Source organism: Buceros rhinoceros, unplaced genomic scaffold, assembly GCF_000710305.1.
Source record: "Buceros rhinoceros silvestris isolate BGI_N320 unplaced genomic scaffold, ASM71030v1 scaffold26898, whole genome shotgun sequence".
NCBI lineage: Eukaryota > Metazoa > Chordata > Aves > Bucerotiformes > Bucerotidae > Buceros > Buceros rhinoceros.
The window spans coordinates 11714-20025 of NW_010425590.1; the positions used below are offsets into that span (position 1 = coordinate 11714).

The 8312-nt window shown below is 51.7% G+C and overlaps 1 protein-coding gene across 1 annotated transcript; it reads right to left on the reverse strand.

Moving 5' to 3' along the window:
* Positions 1-3612: 3612 nt before the first annotated feature.
* Positions 3613-5544, reverse strand: LOC104497909 (protein FAM101A-like). The gene is made up of 2 exons (XM_010141214.1): positions 5435-5544; positions 3613-3946 (listed from the first exon to the last, which is right to left on the reverse strand). The coding sequence occupies exons 1-2, from the start codon at positions 5542-5544 to the stop codon at positions 3613-3615; spliced, it is 444 nt and encodes a 147-aa protein (XP_010139516.1).
* Positions 5545-8312: the final 2768 nt, after the last annotated feature.

Sequence of the window (8312 nt, forward strand, 5' to 3'; positions counted from 1 at the left end):
GACCTGAATTTATCATTTGTATCTTTCAGAAAATACACACGAACAAAGACCTGCTGGTTGAGATGAATAATGCTCCATTGAGAAGAAAATCACCTCTCCAGTGGGACCGATTGTTCCTTGTAGCTGTACAGGTAAGACACGTCTTGGCTGCGCTGAGCGACTCTTAACTGGCAACACAGGCGCACGCACAAAACTGAGTTCCTGGTGTTTAAGCAAAACAAAGACAGACGTGACTTTTCCCAGCCACGAGCAGGACAAACTTTGGCTCTTCTACCACTGCCTAACCCGGCCACAGCGATAGGAGCGATAGGGGCAGAGGGCGGGCAGGCACGGTGTCTGCGGCCAGGCAAGGGCGAAGATCTGGCCCTCCGTGGTTTTTGTGTCCTCGGGAGAAACAAAGTCCATTTCCAATGCCAGCTTTCTCTGAGAAGAAAAGCAGCTTGCGATGAGCCCATGGGAGACACCACGTAAGAAGGTATTTTTCAAATATTTCTACAGCTCTCAGGCACTTGGCAAAGTCACAGTCTGGATGCGGTCCAGGGTGGTAGCCCACCACAGCCCGTCCGTGGCTACACAGCTCAAAGCGTGTTCAGCAGCCTGGAAACCCAGGCTGCTCTCTGACTTTTTTCCTGACATGGCAAAACCAGAAAAGCTGCTTAAGCTTAAAGGAGCAGGAGCACGTTAGGTCATTTCTAGTCTGTTTGCAGAGAAAACAAAGCACAAAGCTTCAAAGAAGCTTGGCCTGGATGTGTGGGGTCCCTACAGTGCCAAGCATGTGGCCCTCCACTGCACCCTCCCGGGGGTCCCATCCACCTGCGAGACTTTGCCTTAGCAGCCCCTGTCCCGGCGTGGTGAAAGACCAGGCTGTGGTTCAGACCCCTCCACTGGACTTGTATTTCCACACCTGTTTTTTGGCTTTCTTTGAATTCTTTTTGTCTGTTGCAGCCAACGTTTAGGGAACAGAAGTACCAGCAGACAGAGCGGGCAGGAGCCTGCGGCTTGCCATAATAAAAGAGATTCTGCGGGGAAAAGCCAGTCCTGCTTAAAGACCAGCGCGATCAAAATGCGCAGCATTGTGCTTGGAGCAGGGGAACAATCCAACTGCTACCAGGAGGAAGGGCCGATAGATGGGAGGACGGGGAGTCTCCGGCATCCCTGCAGCCTGGAGGTCAGCCGGTGTCCGTGCTTGCTCCATGGAGGTGCCTGCAATGTAACGTCGTCACACAGGGATCCCCTGGGCCTGAGCATTGGCCCTGCTTTTGAACCTACTGCTCAGCTTGGAAACCCACCCCCTTTGCGCAGACTCTTAGAGGTGCATGGAAAGAGACCCCCCAGCCTTCAGGATACCCCCGGGAAGACAGATGAGTTTCCCCACTGGTCACCCAAGGCTTGCTCACCAGCACTTGGCAAACCAGGGCACACCTCAAGATGAGCTGGAGAGTGAGTGCATCACCACGCTGCGCTGCGCTGGGACCACGCTCAGCTGCCCGGCTGCCTAAGCTGGCTCCAGCCCTCGCGGCTGCTGGAGCTCGGGGCAGAAGGGTTGCTTCAGCTTAACAGTCCCTTTGGAGACAGATGTTGCTTCTCCGGGCTTTGATGCAGCCAGTCAGCGACAGCAAAATCTGACCAATAACAAATACAATCCTTCTTTCTGTATTGCTGAAAAGACCTCGGCAGGAGGCGGGAGCTTGGCAATCCTCTGAGAGACTCTCCCTAGCAAGCCCGAACCCCCGAGCAGAGAGGCAGGGTTCATCCGTGCCACAGCACACATCTGTCAGCGCTAACGACGCTTCAGCTGTCAGGATTTAAGTCTGTATATAAAGACCTTATATTTAACTCGGGTGGAAAAGTTGTGCTTCGTTTTAAACAAGAGAACTCTGTTTCATAAAGGTCACAGTTCTGGTCACATTTACCAATTGCCTTTCGAAACTGATGGAAAAAGTATCTTTGTAAGTAAGTCACTGTTTAATTTTATTATTTTTTAAAGTTTTTCAGATATATTTTTTTTAAATCTCTGTGGGTTTGTGCGTCAACTGTTCTGGGCAATCAGCTACGTCTTGTTGACATTGCTAATAGGTTTTCTGACTTGGCTGCTCAGTTGTGTTCTGAAATAACTTGACCAGACTTGCAGCAAGTCAGGAACTAAATGGAAAGTTTAGGAGAGGGAAAGCTGGAAATTAATTTCCAGAGCTGTGCAGTTATTTTCTCTTCTGAGCCCCATGCAAAAATTGTTGGTAAGATTTTTTGAGACAATTCCGTGCTATTTTCAAAGGCTGGATGTTTGTGGGGATCCAGGCTCTTCGGCTTTTCAGCGAGCTACCGAAGTGACGAGGTACCGGGCGATGTGATTCACGAGTGGGGAATGGTTTACCTCAGGATGGCTGTAGTGACTCCTGCTCTCTCAGAGCTTCTTGATCCTTGTGCAGAGCCAGCTCGCGTTTGCGAGGTACCTGTTGAATTGCTACAGCCTGGCTCATTTGAGGAAAGCCTGGACAGATCTGGGCTCTTCAACCCTTCGAGCTCCGCATTGACGAAGTCTGGCTGCTCCTCCACAGTCCGCGAGGCTTTCCACGCCACAGGTATGGAAACTACTGAGAGCGTGAGCAATCTTGCTCGTGAGTTAACCCTGCGCTGGCTTCTTTGAAGCTCGACAGCGTCTTCCTGTACTGCACTCCCCGCCGCAATACAGCCATACCCTGAAACTCAGAAGGGTTGCAAGTGCCTAGAGATCCCTGTGAAGTGGGTGTTCGCACAGCATGGCACACTTGGACTGACGGTACTCCTGACAAAGGGCACCGGGCTCCTACAGCATTTGCACGCTTCTAGAAAGCAGCCCTTCAGCTATTCAGTTTCCCCAGGGTCCCCTGCATGCTTTCAGCTGGGCTCACAGAAGAGGTGCCGTGGGTTGGGGTGGGCTTTTCCCCCGTCTCCCGGTTGTGCTGTGCCTTGCTATGGTATATAAACGTCAGCCGCTAGCCAGAGCACCGTGCGCCTGTTTTCCTCCTATTTTTCTTGGTGACAGCCCCCACTCCTCCCTGTAAGCTAGGCCTGAGGTTCCTGCAGTGGCCTAATAGTGCAGCCAGCCACCTCCCAGATAAGCTGTTGGAGCAAACTGGGATGTACTGATACAACTATCCAGCTCCTCTGCATTTAAACTCGAGACCTGGCGTGGTGTATGCTGGGCAGACTGGACGCTCACTCTGCAGCTGGTCTTCCCTTTGCAGAGATTAAATAGCTCTGAAGGTTACAGTGAGTCTCACCTATCTGCTAGACGAGGTGTCCAGAGCTCACAAGGCAGCACTCTGCTATGGGTAATAGGGTCCTTTGTCATCCTGATTTCATCTAAACACAAGTCAAAAATAGATATGCTTGGATAAAAACAAAAATAAAATCCAGATCATGAATGTCAGGAATGTCGCAAAATACAAGCCAGCCTCTCACTGATCAAAACCATCCCATGCCCTGCAAGCCTCCTCCCAGCCAGTTCAGCCTCACCCAGACGACATGTTCTCCAGCCATAAATACTCAGTTGCCATCAGTGAAGGCCCAGCCAGAGACCCAGCAAAGATCACAGCCTCCTTGAGGTCACGAGGTTGCCAGCGGCAGGGCGGATCAGAGGGTCTCGCTGTAGATGACGCACGGGCTGGTTTCCTCGCAGAGTTCCAGCTGCACGCTGGAAGCAAACCAACGCTTGGCACAACCCAAGCTGTAGTTGAGGGTGGTCCGGTAAATGTTCTTGGCGCGCTTAGGAAAAATGATGGTCGTGCTCTGAAACCTCAGTGGCTTCTGGCGGGGCTCAAAGATCAGCTGGGACTTGTAGTTCCGCCAGGTGCAATTGGGAGCAGCAATGACTGTCTCGCTGTAGGTGGTGACGGTGGGGATGGGGCCGTAGAAGATGTCATCCCGATAATGCTTCTCGGAGTCGTACTTCACCTCGGAATTGCACCTACAGAGGACAGCAAGTTGTCAGGAACGCAGCCCAAGGAGCAAAGGAGAGAGGACAGGCAGGACTCTTTAACCCTTTGGAACTGGCCATGTTTATGAGCTCTTACTGCACAGACTCTGGGGCAGCTGCCACCCCTGCGACCCTAAGCAGAGGCCGAAAGGACTTCTTCCTACTGGGGAATCTCGGTGGTCCCCTGCTTGGCTGTGTCTTTTTTCTTTATGAAGACACCCAAGCTACCTAAAATCAGAGCACTGGGAGATGAGGTGTGAGGCTGCTTGTTGGGGTCTAGAGAAAATCGAAATAATGGTCAAATGGCAGGTGAAGCAAAGAGCTGCTGTGGGCTGTGGCTGTCCAATACCCACGGCATTGGTCTCGAAGACAGTGGCCATCTTAACAGCCATTAGATGAAGAAGCCACAAAACGTGGGGTGTCACTGCCCTGCCTGTTTTCTGCAGGCATCCCAAAGGGGTGTGTGGACACCGGGCCATGCGAGGGCTTTCCCTAGAACCCTTGGCCATGGGGAGCAGCAGGACTTTCACTCCCCAAACGCTCCTCTGGCAATCAGAAGCCAAGGAATGTGCAGCTCCACGTAAAAAAAGATTAAAAGCTGGGCGTGTGCTTGTCATTACCTCCACCCAGAGGGGGGTTGACGGATGGTGCGCTGCCTGTAATCTGAGCTGCCCTAATGTATTTTACACAGCCAGGGTGTAAGCAAGTCATTCAGCACACATAAAACACGACTACGATGTAATCACCGTAAAAACACGCCCGCCGGCAGTTCCTCGGCAAGCGGAGGTTTACTGGGGTACATTTCCAGGGAGATGTTTGCATAGGTTGAGGGGGGTGGGAATTGGGTGTACAGTCCTCCCACCATCTCTGCCCCAAGCTGTGTGTAGCTGCTCCATGCTGTTTGCAGAGTACATTCCACAGCAGCAAAAGAGTGCAAGAAGAGCAGAGACCGGCGTTTATCCACAGCCCCAGCACCAGCCCCTGGGAGGTCAGAATACTCCCAGTCACTGGCTTGAGGGACCACCTCCTCGTGAGGAAGAGCTCATTCTCTCTGCAAGGGCTGGTCTGCTGTTGGTTTCTCTGCTGCAAGGGCTAACAAAAACAGGTGCCTATTATAAGGGCGTTGCTGCTTCTAAGGATACAAGTCAGCAGGGAACAAGACGAAGACCATCATCGGGTCACTTAGTGCTGGCCCTCAAGCCTACAGATGGTAACGGCTTTCTCTCACAGCCTTGGATTTGAGCTGGCCTTGGAAGGAAAGCCTTCCTCTCTTACAACCTCCCTCCAGCTCTTGCCTCCTCCCCTCCGCCTCTGCTGCTGTCCGTGTCTTTAACTCAGGCATTACTCTTCCCCCTGTCCCTCCGTTCTCAACAAAATAACCATGACTCACATTTGTAACCACATCTTAATTTTTTACAGAAAGAAAAGCACCAGAAAAAAGACAGAAATCTTCATCTACCCAGCCAATCCCATCCATACCTGATCTCCTGCACAGGCTCGGGGCTGACCTCAATGCTTTCTCCAAAAAACACAGGGTGCATTCGAGGCCTCATCTCCGGCATCGATGGGTTCAGGAGCAGGTAAGGCATCTGCAGGGAAGAAGAGCACAGCGAGTGTTGGCACACAACAGCTGAGGCTGGCGTGGTTCATAATGCGCTGTGGCCGGGAGCTGAGCAGCCAGCACTGGCAGGAGACACCGGTGCCTCCGACCTTGCCGACCTCCATCCCCCCAGAGTCCCGTGGGAGCCACTACAGGTGACAGGCTCTTTGGCGATGAGGACAGGCGAGTGTGGCAGCATCAGGACCAGCTTTGTTTCATGCAAGCTGAGCTCGCCTTGCTTGCTCTCACCGTCACCCTGGTAAGTGTCTCTGGCACTCCATGCTGCAGCATCTGCTCACTGACATTTAGCCCTTCCTTGCCTCTTCCTTCCCTGTTTCTCACAGGACTTGCAGTTATTTGGGAGTTTTCTTTAGCCCGGATGTTCACTGCTAAGAATTAACACGCCTGACAAAGACTCAAAGTGCACCCGCATGGAGATGTGCTCTAAGTCTGATGTAACACCGAGATGGAGCCTAAGCCTAAGACTTAAAGGATGCAGGTCTGCTTAAGTGAGATGTGTGTGTGTGTATACATATATTCTGAAAATAAGACATCCCCTGCAGCACTCCGGCAGGAGAAGTGGCAGACTTGCTCTCGCTGAAGTCTCCATGCCAAAACTGGCTGTCATGCTCCAAGGGACATTCTCGTTAACTATGGACAACTGTGTGTAGGGTGAGACACTGGGCACCTTGTGCTCTCTGCAACATAGGAAACCAGTTTCCAGCCAGGACTTTTTAATTAATGGAGCTGGTCCAATTGATTACACCAAAAGACTAATAACGCCCTGAAATTACTTACTCTGACAAATTGTCAGAGTCCAGCCCAGGCTCCTCTGCCCACCACAAAAATGAGAAACCCCACTTCTCTAAATTGGAGTGCTCTTAAACTTCACACAGAGGGAGCCTCTGTCCGGTGTCTGGAGCAAGCCCAGCAGCTAATTAAGCCTAATCCTGCCCTCCTGGAAAAAATGTCATTGCAGGTTCTGGTCCCTGCCACCACTTTTCTGTCGGCAGCAATTTATGTCACAGAGGGACACAGGGTCTCTAAAGCAGACGGCTGGCAGTCTCTCTGCAGGGCTGAAAGCTCTCTAGATGATGGCTGCAAAGCTCACGGAGTTTTTCCACTGACCACCACGCACAGGCTGTATGTGTGCAATCACCACCGTGTTTCATCAGTGTCAGTCAGATCAGCTCAGGACTCACAGGATCCACTGATGGCAGCTGAGGACGCACCTCTTGTTTTGGCTTGCTCTTCCCACACCACTCCTTTCCATCTTCCCCAGCATCCTCTGGTGGTGTGGCACAGGAGGAAACACCGGACCTGTGACCTGGTTCCTACGGGCAGTGCTGGCTAAGAGGTACTGCAGCTCGTGCCCTACGCTGTACACCACGCAGGTCCCCACATGCTCACCAGGTTATCCCTCAAGCTGGTGTTAACTGGTAAAGCTCTCCTGAGTCCACTCATCAGCATCAGCTCCCACTAGCTGAGGTCTGGTTTTCTCTAGTGCCCTGGTCTTCCTGCCTTAGCCTACGGCAAAAAAAATGTCCTTGGTTCTGCTGAATTCGCCAAGCCCTTCAATTCTGCGTCCCGAAGTCATAAAGCTGTTTACAGAAATATGCCTGCACTTTACTACAGCGTTAAACTGTAAAGTGAAATGGCCAGCCCCTCTTTTTGATTATTTCTGTTCCACTGTCAAGAAAGGACAGTATTTGCATAGGGATGGGGAGCTGGGGGGGCAGACATCTTCACCCTCCCTACCAAACACCGACCAAAAGGCAAAGTTCATTCCTGGATTGCTTTCAACACTCTGGACGGAGGAGGGCAAGGGCAGCCTTTCTGGTCGTAAATAAAGCTCTTTGCTGCTGAAATGTGAATTGTTGAGGTCAGACAAGCCTCAGTTCACAAGGGTGCAGGTCTCCAGCTTTTAACAGTCCGCACACGGCCAGAGCTCTTTCTAAAGACATCTTGTACATGAGGAGAGGTTCATTTGGGTGCAGGAGGCAAACACCATGCACACGTGCATTCCTGGCCTTTGGGGCTTCGCCTGCAAGGAGACGACGATTGCTTTATCTGGTGAAGGAAGAAAGGCTTGGGGATACATGTCCCTCCTTCAGCAGGCTCTTGTCCTGCTCTTTATACTGCTGTGGCCATACCCGACGTTGGCAAAACTCCAGCTGAGACCCTGCTCGCTGTTTACACTATGCCCGCTTCAGGAGAGGTCTCGGGAAGCCTTTGTGATCCTCACCTTGGCTGGGGAGGGGCAATCGTTCTCTTTGAGTGTAACCACAAGTTGGCGGTTTGCTGTTTCCCCTAACAGGTAAAGTAAGTCACAGCCACCAGACAGCTGCACACTCTGGGACCAATCACCCGAAAAAGCACAGAGCAGAGCAGAATTGGGAAGGCTCTTCCATCCCAGCTCAGATGTTTTCAGGCCACACTGTCACAACTGACTGCACACTTAGATACGCAGAAGAAACGGCTGGGAAGCACCGATATGAGCCACGCAGGCACCTCAGCGGTGTCTTACTGAGACTTTAGCCTGGGGGAGTATCTTCTTCACTGCTGCTGGCCAGGGACAAGAGAAGACTGGGTAAAATGGAACTGTTGTGAATTAAGCTGCTTCTCAGCTCCAGAGAAGCTCGCTAGAATGCCAAATAACGAATCTGGATGGATGGTAACCATGAGCTTCTTTGCTGGATTAACACAGAAGTCCAGGTCTCTTAACAGTTCCGAAAAGGGCATCTGTAAAGTGCAGTT